An 18,618-nucleotide genomic window follows, 5' to 3' on the forward strand; every position below is an offset into this window, starting at 1 on the left:
TCATTTGAGTAATCTAAAATTGAATATATAAAGTATATTTTTAGTAGTAATAGATCTACTTGAGGGTTTATGACTTTGGACGATTAAATCATTAATAAGAGCATATGTTTAGATATATTGGGTCTATTATTCAAAGTGATGGTAAAATAGATGGATATATTATTAACAGAATTCAAGTTTGATGATTGAAATATAGGAATGTGTCAGGCTTGTTGTGTGATAAAAAGCCCCCCTCAAACTTAAGGGAAAATTCAATAAGATGGCAGTGAGACCCACAATATTTTTTGGTGCAAAATGTTGGTCATTAAAAGAGAAGCATAATATTAAGTTGTATTGCATATATGAGGATACTCAGGTGGATGAGTGGCTTTACTCTTAGAAACATGAAATGAAATGAGCATATACGTGAAAAGGTTGGTGTAGTTCAAGTGGAAGATAAGATTAGAGGGAGTCATCTTAGATATATGATTTGGTCACATAAAATGGCGGCCTCTCGATGACTCAATTAGGAAAGTAAAAGTATTAGTTTTGGCTTATGTTAAGAAAGGTAGAGGTGGACCTAAAAAGACATGGTTATAAAATATTATAAATGACCTTTTCTTTTTAGATTTAAATGATAATTTGACTCTTAACATGATATAATGGAGAAAAATGATTCATGTAGCTGACCCCACGTACAGTGAGATAAAGGCTTCATGTTGTTGTTGTTATTGTTGTTGTAATAACCAGAACACAATCTAAAAAGATTATATTTGTATTATGCTTATTAAGAAAATGAACTTAAAATAACTATTTAATATCAAATTGATTACTTAGTCAATATATAAAACACTAGTCTCTTACTAAATCGGTCTTGAATTATTCACGAAATATGAGTTTTTACAAACCTAGATGGGAGTTGAATTGCCACCAAATTTAGAGAGCTGTAGACTTTTTGCATGTTTAATTGCTACTTATATGCATAACATTTAAGTAGAATATAATTTTCTCAAGAAATAAATTGATCATAAGAAATTTAAAAATGATAATAATTATAAAATATAATTATTAATTTTTTTTCATTTTATTAATAATTGTAGGTGTTATATTACATGTGATTATAATTAAGAAGATAAAAGTTCTTTTTTTTAGGGGGGATTTGCCTTTACATGACTCACTATAATCATAAATGGTGAAACACGCCCCCCATAATTGAAGAAATTTGCCTTAATGTTTGTTTAAAACTAAATTATCCATGTTATATGAAAATAGGCTTTAAAACCCTCACTGAAGAGTTAAACGAAATTTCAAACAAAGAGTTACTCGTTGCTCTTCTTCACAACAACTTCTCTATCTCCAACAATCCCAAAGTGTGTGATTGATCTGCTACAAAGTTTTTGGTGACAAACATTACTTTCCAATCATCATCTTTTCAACCTTAATGATATTATATACTTAGTTATTTTAGGTTTAAGTATATTATTCACACCCTACATAATAAAATCAAATCAAATTAAACATGACATTACCCACTACAAACATGTATGAGCTCTTTTCAAACTTTTGAATAAGGTGTTCTCATATCTTTTTTTAATTTCTTTCCCTCAATATATTCTTCTTGGTCAACTTATTTTCAATGATTATCATATCGCTTCACTTAAAACATCCTTAAATCCCCTCATCTTATTTTTGGGAGAGAAAAAAAAGTAGAAAATGGATGAGTATGAGGTTATAAAAGAGTAAGAGAGAAAAAGATGTTAATGATAAAAGAAAGAGTATGAAGTATTCATAGAGAATGATTTTCATGTGGCAAGTGAAGGAAATATGTTTGAAAAAATTTTAAACCAACTTCACTTGAACAAATACATAAAAATGATCCACAAAAGCCCTTTGTAAATAGGAAAATATCAAATTTATTTCTATACTAAGCATATATGCACTCTCAAAGAAACATGATTCCAATGGTTTATTATATTTGGGTAATGCCCAATAATACTATTGATTAGAGAAATATTTATTGTATTTCAAATGTGTCAATATGTTTTATCAATGAATAATATTTTAATTAAAAAGGGAAAATCTTATTCATGAAAGTTGAATCAGGCCGCGATATAGTGGATAAATAATTATATTGTAATGGGAGACCGCCTCTCAATAAGTAAGGATTTACAAAATTACATTAAAATCAAGAAAATGAATAAGCTTGTATGGGTTTATGGGATTAAGAAAAAAATTTAGAATCAATAGACCTAATACGATCATTCACCTCGAGTCATCAAATTTCAAATTTATTTAGTCATGAAATAAATCAACCCAGCCTAAATAGGAGTCATTTATTGATAACTATGATTTACATCATCTAATGAGAATTCATAGACTCAAAGTCAATGAAAGAAACATACTCATAATCTTATGACTCCATTTAGTAGAGGGGAAGGAAGAATATGGCTTATCCTTTTCATGATATAAGAGGATAACAAACGTAATAGCGGCTATTTCAAAATTCAGGTAATTAAAGTTAATCAAATTAAATATTTGTTTGATTAATTTAATTTAATTTGTAATTATAACTCCTAAAATGTGTAAGAAAGTATTAAGTCAATAATTAGATTATAGAAGCAAAATTCAAGATTATCAAAACAACTTTGGTAGCACCACGGTGCTAATTAACGTCATGACATTGAGGTCTTGGGTGGGGGTAAGAAACTTTAGAGTGCGTTGTGGTGTTGGGTGATGCAGCCACAACACTAAGCTCTCTAAAGGTGAGATTTTGGGAGAATATGGAAGATTCTATAAGAGCGTTGTGACACTAATGAGGCTAATGCCATATCGTTAGGTCATATTGGTGGTTTCTAAATAATAAAAATATCTTAAATCATTTTTCACCCAACTATTTTGGGAGAAGAAATGAAGGGATTGGAGAAGTGGAGGGATGTTTTGGAGGCCAAAACTTGAGATTCATCCGTCGGGCATGTTCAAGATAATGTGGGTACGAGGTAGACTTCTGAACCTCTCTCTTTTATTTTAATTATAGATTAAAAAAGAAGTTATGTATAAAAAAGTATTTTCTAAGGTTTTTCAACAATTTCATTGTTTAATTTTTAATATGTTGTCTTATGTTTTACCTCAAACGTTTTGACTATAAGAAATGATATTTTCACCTATTATTTTTTCCTCCGCAAATTTTTGAGTATATACTTGGATTGAGGCTTTTCTCACAACTACAACTATTATATGAAATCCTAAAATGTTCATATGATTATAGGTTAAGTATAAATTTTGTAGTATTTTATTATCTTAAACATCAATAAAAATATTTTTTTTCCAGCAGATTTATGCATGAAGTGCTCAAAAAAATGGAGAAAAATTCACAAATGTTGAACTTGATTAGGAAGAAACTGAAAGAGGAGAAAAATAAAGAGGATATAAAGCCGATGAACAATATATATAGTCTTGACTCACCCCACGACTCCCTCACTTTATACTTGATTAAGAAGAAACTGAAAGAGGAGAAAAAGAAAGAGGATAGAAAAATATTTTGGATCATATTTGTTAGTCATTCACGTTAGATATTTTATTTTATTCATTATAAGTGATTAATCTCTTACTTCTGTTTTCGATGATTTTGACTTCTATGAATTTTATCTCTCATAAATTTACAAATATTGTATTATCTTCTGATTTCATAAGCTTTAATCGTACAACTTTGGATATATTATATATTTGATCATTTTAAATGATTTGATATAATTTTATTGCATTTTAAGTTAAGTATTGATTGATATCGTATATATGATATGATAACTTTACGTGATACCCTACTGATTCATGTGATTCACTGATTAGGAGTTATAAGGAGATGGAAATTGATTAGGAGTTATATATAGTCGGGGCGATTGATCATGTGATTCAATGAGAGTTATAAGGAATATATTTATTTGGTGTTATAAGGGACAACTAATTGAGAGTTATAAGTGCAGGAATAAGATACCCTTCATATACACTCATTGAATATCTGAATACTGATACCGACATTGCTATAAGCACTATACTGATATTATGACTGACATTAATATTATTTATTATCATTAACATTATTTAACATTATTGATAATGATACTAATATTGTTATTACCATTAGTATTGTTCGCTATTATTCATACTGTGATTAATGATGTAATGGATTGAGATGTGATGATAAAAGGATAAATTGGTACAAATACAATTTTTTTTCATCACTTGTTTTTTTTTTTCAAGCACTCAAAGTTTTATTTTGTTAAAACTCTAAATATTTGAGTGCTTTCACGTTTTTTTCTAAAAAAATATAAAAACATGTACCAGTTTAAAGAGTTTATAACTAAATTGGATCAGATCTTTGGATTGTAAGGATTTTTTTTAATATATAAAAATATTAGAAATTGGAAATTTATGTGTAATTCCACATGTGTGTCCGCACCTAATAATTTATGGTAGGCTCGTTAGGGTTGGCTTTTAATCTTCTCATGCTATTCGTTGTTGTTTGACTTTGCTTCGTGTGAGAGTTTAAGTTTTGAACTAGTCGCTAGAAGGGGCTATTTGGATACAAGAAGGATTTAATTTAAGTAGGATTTTGTAAATCCTCTAATAAATTTAGATTTACTAAATCCTAGAGATGTTAAATATTGAAAACTGTTTGACAACATCCAATATAAATCTTGATAATTTCTGGATGAATGTTTGACAATTCAATTCAAGATTTAAGACGATTAACACAATTGAAATTTATTTCATAGATAATTAAAATACAACAATAAAGTTCAAATGAAATGCATCAACATTTTGTTAATATTAATTAATTATTTTATTATTATATTTTGGGCAAATTCCGTAAATCCGCCGAACCGAATGATTTGATAAATCCGGGATTTGTTAATGAACTAATCAACGCGCGCGCGCTCTCTCTCCCCCTCTTGTTATCGCAGTTCCACTCCACCATCATGGAAGGGCTGATGGTCTCCGATGCCAATCTTACGGTATACATCCATCCTTCCATGGCCAACAAAATACGGGGAGCCATTCTTAGCCAGCTTAGCTCTCTCCTGTTCAAGTAAATTCTCTCACTTTTCTAATATGTTTGCCGTTTTTAAAATCGATAACCTGTTGATTTCATTTAATATCAATAACATCAACATGACAATGATGTACTATCAAGGTTATTATTTGCAACAACTTCACCTTTCCTGCCCTAAAATTTCTTTTTTCCTGCTATCAATTTGAAAACTTCATGCACTAATAGGATATTGTGCTTGAATAATGATTAGCTACTACACTGAATGTTAAAAGGCTTAGAATTCGTTGCAGTTTATTGATCTTACATTCTTCATAATAGATATGATGAAATGTTTGAAGGAGTGTTATTGGCTTACCAAGTCGATGGCCGTAGTAGAAGTGCTAGGATTCTTCCAGGTCTGGTCCCACATATTGGGGTGAAGTTGAGGGCAAGTTTGCTATTGTTTTCTCCGAAGCCGAACATGTTCATAGGTGCGTGTTTTATTTTCGTTAGTGGTTTTGCTTTTTATAAGCTTTTTGCACTTATTTTAATCTTGTATTTTTTATATTTTTACGAGAGGAATTAAACTTGGAGAAAAAAGATTACCTGTGTGCTCTTCCCGTTTAATAATAATTTTGGACTAAGGGTATGTTTGGTTGGAAGTAATTCAGAGGGATTCAAATGCATTTTAATTTGCAATAATAGGTGTTTGGTTTCAATGTAATTCACAGGTAATTGAATTTATTTAGGAAAGGTTGACGACAACAACAACAACAACATCAATATCAAGCCTTGATCCCACTATGTTGGGTCGGCTACATGATCCCATGTATTTTTTTTTCATTTATTGTTCCCTCCCCAACCCCCCTGAAAAATTGAAACAAACTTCTTTTGGGTCATTGTTGCGACTCACATGCCCTTGTTGTCTCACTTTTTTGGAATAGAGTTGACTCAAAATAGCCAAATTGAATTAATTCACTAAATTTTGTCGAATCTTGTGAAATTTGATTTAACTGAGTCTAATTGAGTTGAATCAAAGTTGATTTAATTTAGTCAAATTGAGTCGAATTTGATTTAATCGAGTTGAATCGAGTCATATTGTGTCAATTGAACCAAATTGATTTTTTCATTTTATCCCATGCTTAAATTGCATTCAAGTAGGGTCCATTAACTCATCCAGTTCAGCCCACACTTAATAGGGCTTTAAATTACCCTATCGTAACCCTCTAAGCCTAGATAAAATCGAGTAATTTGCGTCTAATGGTTGAAGGGGCTAGGTAGAGAAGCAATAGTCTCCCGTGATCCTTCCTCCTACTTTTCACTTGTTCATCTATTTCTTCCAGAAGGTCAAAGCCGTTCGGGGCATTGGAGATGAATGGTAGCCATTGATTACTAATGATTTTGAGGGTAAGGTCGCAATTTGGTTGTCCCAGCTATTTGAAGTAGTGTATATAAATAAAATTTCAAAAGCAATTCTAAGTTTTTTTGAAAATCATTTAAAACTGTAGCCAATGTTTTTTATAACAAATATAAATTATTTTAATTAAAAGTTTTTTAAATGGCTAAGTATCCTTGAGATGTAATTAATCATAGTGGCTTGACTTTATGGGGAATCTATTTAATAAAAATAAATCCTATTCAATCAATATATATTATGTCGGAGAAAATCTCCAGGCATATAAAAAATAAAATGTAATTTTTGTTATTGAGTAAATAAAAAGATAAATTTTTTGTCATTCAAGGTAATATATTATTTTCTATGCCGTTGAGGATAGAAAAATTATCCATCAGCCCTCTTCTCACATTAAATTAAACTCAATTTCTCATCAACTAAGTAAGAATGACATCCACCTAATGTCTCATTAACCAAACAAGCAGGTGAAAATTAATTTGAATTCAATTCCTTTATCATTTTCATGTTCTTGTTCTCTCTTTTAATTCCTTCAAACCAAAAAGGGCTTAAGTAAAGAATGATAATTATAATTATAATTATAGATTGTCTTTTCTTTATGTAAGGAGAATTGTATTGAATAAAAACACGGAAGCTACGATTTATTCTTGAACCAAAGAATTTAGTCGACTTTTGGGCATCATACTGGCATAGAAAAAACTTGAAAATTAGTTAATTTTTCATGTGAACATATAAGAGCATTTTAAGATGGAAAATGATATCCAATCTTCTCATGATAATTTAAATAATTTTAATGATAAAAATTTCAAGCTTTTGCTCTACTTCAGATAACTTTTTCATCCTTCAATTTCATACATAAAATTTTTTTCTATATTAGAGCAGTAAACCTCCCTGATATTTCAGCCTTATTTGCAAATTACATCTATTTATTAGCTTTGGCGATCTTAGTCAAAATCATTGAGGTTGATTTTGAATTGGCTGTCACAAGTGAATCTTATGTCAGACCTCTGCCCGATCTTGGATCTATAATTAAAGAGAATATGCTTGACAACACTTCCTCTCCAACCCGATCTTGGATCTATAATGCAAGAGGGTTAGTTTCTATGTTTCTAGTATTAAGGTTTTGATAAACCTTGTACTATGAAACCCCAGTAATATCAAGCAAGGTTAAGGAATGTAATTGATTGCAAGTGTAGAAGTACATGTAATAGGATTATTGGGGTTACAGGCATTATAGCAGCAATCCTTAATTTAGGCATTCCTTCTTATGATGGAGTTTGACATATCAACGGATTCTATAGTGAAATATATGATAGAGAATAATAAGAGGGTGACATGCATTGAAGGAGTTGAAAGAGAATTACAAACTATGTTTTATAGACTTCATCAAACTTTGTAAAAGTCTTTGAGCTTTTCTTTTGATCTTCCTCAAGTGCCTGTTCTTTCTTATGGTTTCTTCCTTCTTCCTTTTTTTTTTTCTTCCTTGATGGCTCCTAAGTAATGCTTCCCCTCTTGTAGTCAAGTAGGGGGATAGAAGAGAATTCTACTTTCTAGACCACCTTGGTTTGTTATGGGGCACACTCGTGCATTTGATTTATCAAGACACTTTTTAGGCTCAAAGTGGGTTGCTTTTATTTATCATTTTTATGCTCCTAAAACTTGCAGGAAAGAATCTACGCCGGGATGTAAATATGATTTGCCATTGGTTGGCATCTATGACTTTGATTCGAACCCACATAAGCTTTGATCTATAATTGATGAGGAGTCAGGCAACCCTTTCTCTCTTCACTATATGCAAAAGAGGCTAATGTATGTTTCTAGTATTAGGATTATCATAGACCTTGATCTTTGAAACATCGATAATGTGAATCAAGATCTAGGGATATCCTTGATTGCAATTGTAAAAGTAAATGTAATATGATTCTTTGGATAGGTATGTATTATAATAGGAAACCATAATGTAGGTATTCTTTTTACTAGGGGCGTTTAGCCAATCAAGGGTCTTTATTGTGAGTTTTATGATGTAGAGAATATTCAAAGGGTGAATGCACTAAAGGAATTGAATGAGAATTGAATTGCAAACCAAGTTTTGTTGGGCTTTTTTAAACTTCTTATCAAAGTTCTTGAGCTCTTCCCTTTATCTTTCTTATGGAATCTTTTTTTTTTCCCTATAATTTATTATTTTGTTTTTCCTGATTCCTCAATAACCCCTCTTATCTCGGGTAGAGAGGGAAAACAAATGAGATTGTGTTGATAAGGATTAGCTCCTCATCATCATAAATTATACTATATCTTGTCTTCAGAAGTTGTTAACTTATTTGATAATAAAATAAATAGCTAAATAATTATATAAAGAAGCATTTCATCCTCATCCTTCCTATGGTTGTTCAACCCTTGTTATTTCCTCCAAGTATTTTTGGAGTGCTATTTTGAAAGCTCCATGATAATCTCTATTAAGATATGAATCAACAACTCCCTTCTTATCTTGATGTGGCCTCATGAATTATAAGCTTACTTCTTCCCCTCTATTGTGAATCTCTTTTTTTTTATATATCTTTTTCGCTCATTACATTTGATGTTACTTCTTATCCTTTTTTTTTTAATTTTTATTCTTATATATATGATGGTCCTTTTGAAAGTACATGTTTAGTTCTTTAACAATTTTTTTTTTTTAAATTTTAATGTCATGAAGGCTTAAAGGTTAAATTTATGAAATCACAATTGGATTGGTGAGGTTGTATGCATTTGAATGTTGTGCTATAAAAAAAAATCACTGGTATATTCGTGAATTGTAACATAAATGAGAATGTGATGATTTATATCTAGAAAGTATAAATTAAGAATTGATTATATTAGAGGAAGGGCTGGAGTAGCATTTGTTGAAGATAAGATGATTAAAGATAGACTTTGATGGTTTGGATGTGTACTACAAATGGTAGAAATGCGTCTGTTTGACGAGTTGATAAAATTATTGTAAGATGATTAGGAAGGAAAATGAATAGAACTAAGTTTACATGAATAGAAGATGTTCAAAATGATATGCAAATAATATATTTAACATCTCACATAACACTCAACGGTAACAAATGAAAAATAAAGATTCATAAAACTTGCCCCAAATAGTTGGGATAATGATGATGATGATTCTCCAAATTTGTCCTTTTTTAATTTTCATTTTATACATATATAATTACTTTGTTCCATGTAATAAAGTGCGCATATTAGTATTTTTTCTCGGAAATGATTGTGTGAAAATTATTTAGGTGTCATATAGGACTTATATTTTGCCCCCTGCTTGACAAGGATGAAAATGAAACTTAGCCGTTAATTAGTAGATTAAAAAAAAAAGACTTCTTCTATGGTTGAAACACAATATCTTTTTTTATTATTTGAATTGTATTGCTTCGTGCAGGAAAACTCTGTATTTTCTTGTATATGGAGTTGCAATAGTTTGTTTTTTATCATTTCAGAAGGGAAGGTTGTAAAGCTTGGCAGAGAGTCTGTGCATGCCACTGTGCTTGGCTTTTCTTCAGCAGCAATTATGTTGGAAGATATACGTGCAGAGTTTAAGTATAAGACTGTAAGATGTTTTCCAGTTCACTTACATAGTTACGTTGATTGCCAAAATCGATGTTTCCTTTGTTTCTAACTATACTTTTTTTTTTTGTAGAGAGATGGTGTAGGGACTTTTACTAGCAGATATAACAAGCACCATTTGATTAAGGTTGGTAGCATCATACGGTTCATAGTGAAAAGGTAAGCATCGCGACCTTTTGATTTTATGAGCTGCTAAATCTCCAATTGTGGAGATTTATTTTGTGTTAATATAGTGATAGTAATACTAAACTTGATGAAACTCACGACAAAAAATTCTTGATGTGGAGTTGCAAGTTTATAGTAGATGTAGATGCAAGGATATGGCATTGTTGAAGTGAAGGCAATATTCCACATAGAAATGGGATAAGTGTTAGGGCGGCCAAGCTATGATACACTGATATTTCGTAACAATAAAGTGCATTGTGGAGGACACTTGTAATTGCTTGACACGTGTTGGACAACATGATGCAGGACTAAATGCGAAACAGGAAATTTGCACAAAATAACTAAAGAGCAATTTTAGATTTTCGTTATTAACGATTAAAACAACAAAATTAAACTAATAAGTGGTCACTTTCGTTTAGGCTAAGTCACGCAAGAGACTAAGCGAAATCAAAACCGTTAGGAAAATCAAAGCTTTTCATGCGAAGTAGTTTTCAACATAACATTGGTCTAAAGTGAGAGAGAGAGAGAGCACTATAGAGGAGGAGGGAGAGAGATGGAGGAGGGAAAAGAGGCTGGCGGCTTGTAGGGGAAAATAAAGAGTTAGGGTTCGGGATAGAATTAGGTAGAGAGAAAGGAGCAATATTCCAATCTCCAAATCTGAAATTATTTTCAGGTTTTGGGAAAAATTGGAGGGAAAATGATTTGAATTTGGATTTCAAATCAATTGCAATCAATAGCCTTGATTGAGCATTAAAGGAGGGAGCCCAAGCAAGGGGGAGGCCGGCGGCATGTAGAGGGAGGGAGGGAGTTTTGATGTGAAACGTATTAGCATGGATGATTAAATTAAGGAAATTTGCACGCTTAAATTTTAGAGCACAATAATTATAAGCTTTCTCTTGATGATAAACGACAAAATAAAAATGATAAGGTGATAAAATAGCTTTGGTCTAAACACATGCGAGAGGTTGAGATCATTAAATAGTCAACTAAGTCTTACTTTGCATACATGAGTGGTTTCAACGAGAAATTCCAATGCTAACAATAAGATTAGTATTATGAAGGGCCTCTCTCACAACTCATTCAAATACTAGGTTTAGCGGAGGCGATAAAACATGCGCTTTGTGAATCAAATTATAACCACGAGTAGAGTAAACTCAGAAGATAGAGAGTGAGTGAAGAGTTTACAAAAAAAAAAGGGAGTTATGAAGCTATGACGATTGCGGGAATGAAGGGGCAGCAGCCTTCAAACTTCTGGAACCACTCAGCAGCAATGGGTGTCTCTTCGGGCGGCTGGACGACATTAGATCTCCTCAGGACAGCAGCTAGGATTGGTTCTGGACGGCTGGACAGCACCCTAGTTTGCTGTGGTCAACAAGATAGCAACCTATTGTGCTCAGGGAAACTTCTAGACAGGAAGAAGGGCTGTCCCTGAGATCTGGACAGCAATTATCGCTCCCGGGATGGCTGGACGTCGGTGGGCTGCTGCAGGAATTTCCAAACAGCAAATTGAGATGTTGGGCAGCAATTTTCCCTTATTTGGACTTTGGCAATTATGGAAATTTTGGAGCTCATTCGAATTTGAATTTTCGAAATTTGAAGAACAAGGTGGGTGATGACGTGGAGGTAAGTTATGAGAACTCCAACTTAATTTAATTTGAAATTGGAATTTATCAAATAAAACTTTCCTAAATTGGATTTCCAAATTAGGAAAGAATTCAAAATTCGGAATTCAAATTTCAAATTTGGAGCATGCAGGAGGGAGGAGTGGACGGTTGGGGAGGTTGCCGGCAAAGTGGCCGGCCGGAGCCGTGAGGGTGGCCGGTGGGTGGACTCCAAGGGGGCGGCGGCAATAGAGCTAGGGGAATATTTTGTGGATGAAGAGCGGAGAAAAGAGAAGAACAAGAATATACGAGAAAGATAGAGATAACTAACGAACTCACAAAGAGATCGTAAGAACCGCGAACCTCGGACTCTTCCAAAGATTGGCGGGGATTGCGAATTACCCTCCTCGGGTTTCTCCTCTCATGAACTCACTAAGAGATCACGTGAACTCACTAAGAGATCAACAAAAATATGAAACTTTTCATTATCAATCATCATCCCTCAATACAAGAAAGCTAGCCTATAAATAGGCCTCATGAAAAGAAAAATAACAAAGACTAAAATGCCCTTCGGGCTACAACACTACATGACCACTCATAAGGGTATAAATGGAAAAACAACAATATAAAATAAACTAGTACAAAAACATATAAATAAATAACTAAAAAAAATCGTAGCCGTTGATCTCCGATGTCCTCATCAAGTTTTGTGTGGAGAAATTTAACTCCCCTTCCTAATTGGTCTCTTTAATTTAGGAGAAGAAAAATTTTGCCCAAATTAAATTTGAAATTAATCATGAATGAGTTTCAATACTTTCCTAAGATAGCTCTCTAATTTAGGAAATTATTTGAAATTCAAAATTTGAATTTCAAATGATGAAAATAATTTCCCAAACTATTTAAACTATTTAGTTAAGCAATAAGGGGCATTAATTACTCAATCATGGGGGAAAACAAGGGTGGCCGGCGGCGGGTTTGGCTTGGGTGGGGTGGGTGAAGGAGCTAATGACGAAGAGGGGTTGGATTGATGGTTAGGTTGAGGTGAGCCTTGGTAGGAGGGGTTATGAGGTGGTGGTTGGTGGTGGGGGATGACCGGCGGTGGACGTTGGTTAGAAGGGAAGGAAGGAAGGAGGATAACCAAGAGCCACTGGTGGTGTTTGTTGGGTACGACGGGTGGCCTCTCCTAGGCTCCACCAAGCTCTCAAACTCTCTTTCAAGCTCTCACATAAGCTTCAAGAAGACAAATGCAGGAAAATTTCTTAATATCATTCATTAACCTCAAAAGAACAAGATGACGGCCTTAAATAGCCTCTTAGAATGACATAAAGCAAAAAGACTCAAATACCCTCAAGGGGCTACATGATACAATCCCTCAAGCAAGGGTAAAAAAGAGAAAATGTTGAAATAAAAATACATCACCAAGAAAATAATAATATAATCAAAAGTACATCAGATAAATCGTGGCCGTTGATCTACGACCACGTCGACGGTAGACTTTCCAACTAATGTCCTCATCACAACATCTACTTGGTAAATAAAAAAATTAATGGACACGCGTGTCTAGCACTTATGTCTTAAGTAATAAATTTTAACTTTAAAAATATAGAAATTAATTAATCTATTTTCTTAAATTTTAAAATATATTACTTATGAAATTTAATAGCTACTTAATAGTAATTTTGTTTGCCTTATTTTGCTTAATTTACCTATGCTTTTTTCATTTTTTTTAAAACAAATAATCAATATTCTCAATAGAATAGTAATCTCTAATATCATGTTAGTATTTTTTTTTTCAATTAAGTTTATGATATTTAATAAATATAAATATATCTAATATTTATGAATAATTGGAATAGATTCATTATTATATGAATTCATTTCATATTTATCTAATTTGTGTAATTACTTATATTATTATAATAATGAATCCAATATGTGTGTATCATCGTGTCCATATTGGTGCATTACTGGGGATAAGTGCTCTTTCAAAATAATAATAAAAAAATAAAAGTTCTTAGTTTGTTAAGGAGTGCGGCCTTTTATTAGGTCCCTTGTATTTACAAAAAAAAGCATCGTTATTATACTCTACTGCGCTCTTCAAACAATTTTTCGTTTTGGCTTGTTGCTCTATGTGTAATGGAAATCCAAATATCTAACTAGTATGTAATCTACTAAGTATGGCAAAAGTGCTAATGTAGTTGGATAACAGTGCCACAAGAGTAAGACATGTTATTGTAGCTTTATTTGTTCATGCACGAACAACATCACATCAAAATTACTAGGGGATTATTTTGGGGTTGTTTGATTTTTTATCTTTATTTACATTTTTATGTTCAATTTTTTTTAAGGAATCTATTGTATTGGAACCTTACTTTTTTTAATTATAAAATAAAGTTTTGAATTTTTTCTGAAAAGAAAATTTAGGCCACATGTAATTGTATGTGGGTTGTGCTTTGTTACGCATTTGTTATGACTTAACTGGGCATGATCTTCCATCCATTCCTACCACCCGAATTAATGGGCTTTAATCGCACATTCCCTCTTCACCTCAAGCAAAATTCCCATTTTCTTATTAGGAGAATATTTTCTCATATTAGCAAATGCAAGGAGAGTAAACTTGTCTTTCCTCTATAAATATTGTTAATCATGAATATTTGGAAGAACAATATGTTGAAGTGGTGCCGGAGTGATGATGTGATGAAAAAATTCTCTTTGAAAATCTTCTTGCGATGGTTGAGAATTTCTCCTCCACCTTGGATTTGAATTGCACCATCTTGCCTTCCAACACATCCACCTTCTTTGCTGCCATTGTCTTCAGAACATCTCACTTTGATACCAATTTGATGCATCTTGGAAGTAAAAACAAAAAATAGAGAAGAAGAAAAATGTAGGAACTAAAGATTAGGGTTAAAATTTGATTACTCAAACAACAGTAAAGCAAGATACAATTAATCTAATATTCGAGAGGTTGATCAACTCTCCCACAAACTCTAGATGCTGTTGGGAACTCACCAAAATAAAAGCTACAACAAACACAAATTATCTAATGCCCTTTCCCTAGACAAAACTCTCTTAAATAACCCTCACACTAATTAACCACAATTAAATCCTTCATAAATATCTCGAGAAAATCATTTATTAATTTGCTTGCCTCTATTCCTTTGTTTGCTCTAGTAATTTTGCTAGTTCGTTCTTTCATTATTTTTCTTGAGGATTTTGTGAGGATTTTCATTTTGGATGACTATTGGACTTCATTCTCCCATGCCGAGTCTCTTGAACATCTAATCCTTGCATTCTACTAGATTTCCTTGGTTAAAACTTGTTGCTTTTTCTCTAGTTTTGTGATAATAGCAAATGACGGCTGTGTAACTAGATTCATTTTTCATCTGTTCATCATCCAAGGAATCATACAAACTAGCCTTCAGCGAGATAACTACCTTTTCATCTCTAATTCTCTGAAGGCATAATATTCTTGAGGCACTTATTTTGACCATCAAGTTTTAAATTTTGATGTTTTGTCATCATCTATTATATTCCTTTGTATGATGTATTCAAGATAATTAATTAGTAATGTCTCCACAATATTCTCTTTTTTGCATGTGAATATGATTTGAGTTAAGATTGACCTTAATGTTAGTTGTGATACTCTGAATATTATTCCCGTTTCCTTAACTAACTTAAGATAGTTAAAAAAAAATAGTTAGTTAGGAGAAAATATGTCCTGTGGTTTGGCTTTGATTTTCCATTTTTAGTTAACGATTTTACAATTTGAATTGTATCTCCCGAAGCATGTTATATATATATTTTTAGTTTTTCTTCTTCTTTTTTAAAATTTTCTTCTAATATAAATAAATCAAGTTGCCTTTTCTAACATAATGATTTTTTTTTTTTTCTGTTTTTTGTTTATATCATTTAGTCTGGATGAAGAAATGCTTCACATTTCTGGATCGTTAGTTCCACCGAATACTGGATGCATCTATTGGTTATCCAAACATGAAGTTGACGATGCATCACAAAAAGAAAGGTATAATTAGACTTGCATTTTGTGCGTTTTTCTGACCTACTTCAAAATTTTCTAGCAACTAGGCAGTGCCTTAGAAGAATGAATAGAACTTTCTTTCTCTTTTGGTTGTTGAAGATTTCTCCCTTCCAATTGAAGCTACTTGCAGCTCCGAAACATCACAGAGCTTGATATTTGTATTCTTCTCTCCTCAGAATAGAGAACGGATCCTCAAATTGTAGTTTACTTTCCTCCCTTGTGACCTGTAGTAATAGATTCAAGTCATCAAAACTGTCTCTTTGTAATTTAATATTAGACAACCTCAAGCTTCCAACCCTGTATTAATGGGGAAATTATTCGGCGCGGAGTCCGGACGGGAAGAACATCCAGATTGCTTTGTATTTTGTGAGTGTTTACTGGGTATTTTCAAATACGCAGTAAGCACTCACAAAATACGCAACAAATCAGCAAATTCTCACAAAATATGCACAAAAAACTCACAAAATACTCAACAAATACTCACAAGATACTCAATAATACTCACAAATGCGTATTTTGTGAGTATTTACTGCGTATTTAAATGGGAGCTTTATGGAATAGGCATCCCCTTATTTCCTCTTTTTGCTATTTAATTTCGTTTGCATATAATTTTAATAAATAATTTGCAGAGGCAGGAAGAGGAATCGAGTGGATGGCGTCGAAGAGAACGCACTCGAACAGGATCCAAGTTTCTTCCATTCATCTAAACGAAGCCGTCCTCATAAAGACTAGAAAAGAATGATGGAACTCTCAAAGCAATTTCTTCCAACCAAGTTTATGCCATAAATCTCTATTTTCTTAAGTTGTAGCATCCTACTTCAAAAGCTTTTTGCAACTATTTGTGGCTGAACGGTTTCCTGATACGCTCAGCCTAAGCATGGATTGGAGTTCCCCCGCAGCAGATTACAGCTCTCAAAGGAAAAAAGAAATGCTTATAAAATTAAGATTTCCTCATTGTGAGATCCTAATAGGACTATTTTTGACCTTAATAGAAGTAAACCGATACATTACAAACATGCCTGCTGAAGTTTATTATGACTCTATATTATTGTTTAGGATGCTACAGATGGTGTAATGCTCTCAAGTTCTTCAAGCATTTTCTTTCTCCTTAACCTTTTGACTGCAAATTGCTTTTCTTGGTCTTCTTGTGTGTATAGGAGATGAAGCTCCAAAAGCTTTGCCAAGTAAGAAGCACAGAGTTGTAGGTCCTTTAATAAGCCTAACTTAAGCTTCTTTTTGGACGGTTTTATTACTGTTTATTAAAATAATTTTTTAGTATAAATATTTTAAGGTTTTGTTTAGGATGACTTTTTTATTGTTTCTTAAAGTAGATTTATAGTAAAAAATTAAATTTTTTGTACTAGAAAATTGCTTTAAGAAGCATAAAAAAGCTGTCATAAATGAAGCCTAAGTTTGAAACTAGAAAGCTATTTTTAGAAGTAACAAAAAAGTTGTCATAAACAAAACCTTAAAAGTGATGTCTGCTGTAGTTGTGAGAAAGAAACTTAGGTTTCGTTTGGGATAATTTTTTTATTGCATCTTAAAATGGAATTTTAATAAAAAAATTTTAATTTGTATACTAAAATTTTGTTTTAAAAATAATAAAAAAATTGTCCCAAATGAAGCCTTATTCTTTAGTCTTTACAGCAACAATTACAACAAGTCTTTTTCCCACTACGTGGGGTCGGCTACATGAAACTTTTTTTTTATTGTGTCTTATTAAAAGTCAAATTCTCATTTAAATCTAATAAAGAAAGATCATTTCTAATATTTTTTAAAGTCTTTTTAGGTTTGTCTCTATTTTTCTTAACATAAGTCAAATCTAAAATATCTACTTTCCTAATCGGGTCATTGGAAGGTCGTCGTTTTATGTGATCAAACCATCTAAGGCGACTCTCCCTAATCTTATCTTTTACTGGAGCTACTCCAATTTTTTCATGAATATGCTCATTTCATATTTTATCTCTAAGGGTAAAGCCATTCATCCATCTGAGCATCCTCATTTCTGACACACTTAACTTGGTATTATGCTTATCTTTTAATGGTTAACATTCGACACCATAAAGCATTGCAGTCCTCACCACCATCTTATAGAATTTTTCCTTAAGTTTGAGGGGTACTTTTTTATCACACAATAAGCCTGATACATTCCTCCACTTCAACCCTCCAACTTGAATTCTGCTGATAATATCTTCATCTATTTCATCATCACTATGAACAATATATCAAAGATATCTAAAACGTGTACTCTTATTAATGATTTGATCGTCTAAAATCACAATCCCCTCACTAGGCCTATTCTACTAAAATTACACTCCATATATTCCGTTTTAGATGTACTCAAGCAAAAATCTTTAGATTCTAAGGTTAACCTCCATAATTCAAGTTTACCTTCAACTCCCTCTCTAGTCTTATCAACAAGAATAATATCATATGCAAAAAAGCATACACCAAGGTACAGCCTCTTGCAAATGTCTAGTGAGAACATCCATGACTAAAGCAAAAAGATTTGGGCTTAAGGGTGATCCTTGATGTAACCCAACCGAAATAGGAAAATACATGGTCAAATCACCTTGTGTTTGAACACAAGTAATAGCTCATGCATACATATTTTTAATGATTTGAATATAAACGTTATTAACTCATTTCTTCTCAAGAGCTCTCCATAGCACTTCTCTTGGAACTTTATCATATGCTTTTTCTAAATCAATAAATATCATACGTAGTTCCTCCTTATTTTCTCTATCTTTCTCCATCAAACCTCTTAATAAACATATGACTTCTATAGTTGACCTTC

The 18,618-nt window shown here is 32.3% G+C and overlaps 1 protein-coding gene across 1 annotated transcript; it reads left to right on the plus strand.

The window, feature by feature from the left end:
- The first annotated feature begins 4,941 nt into the window (after window positions 1-4,941).
- LOC110108548 lies at window positions 4,942-16,933 on the plus strand. The gene is made up of 6 exons (XM_020839230.2): window positions 4,942-5,065; window positions 5,348-5,499; window positions 9,890-9,999; window positions 10,090-10,175; window positions 15,699-15,806; window positions 16,451-16,933. The coding sequence occupies exons 1-6, from the start codon at window positions 4,956-4,958 to the stop codon at window positions 16,551-16,553; spliced, it is 669 nt and encodes a 222-aa protein (XP_020694889.1). The 5' UTR covers window positions 4,942-4,955; the 3' UTR covers window positions 16,554-16,933.
- The last annotated feature ends 1,685 nt before the right edge of the window (window positions 16,934-18,618 follow it).

This window comes from Dendrobium catenatum, unplaced genomic scaffold (assembly GCF_001605985.2).
Source record: "Dendrobium catenatum unplaced genomic scaffold, ASM160598v2 fragScaff_scaffold_1103, whole genome shotgun sequence".
Lineage (NCBI taxonomy): Eukaryota > Viridiplantae > Streptophyta > Magnoliopsida > Asparagales > Orchidaceae > Dendrobium > Dendrobium catenatum.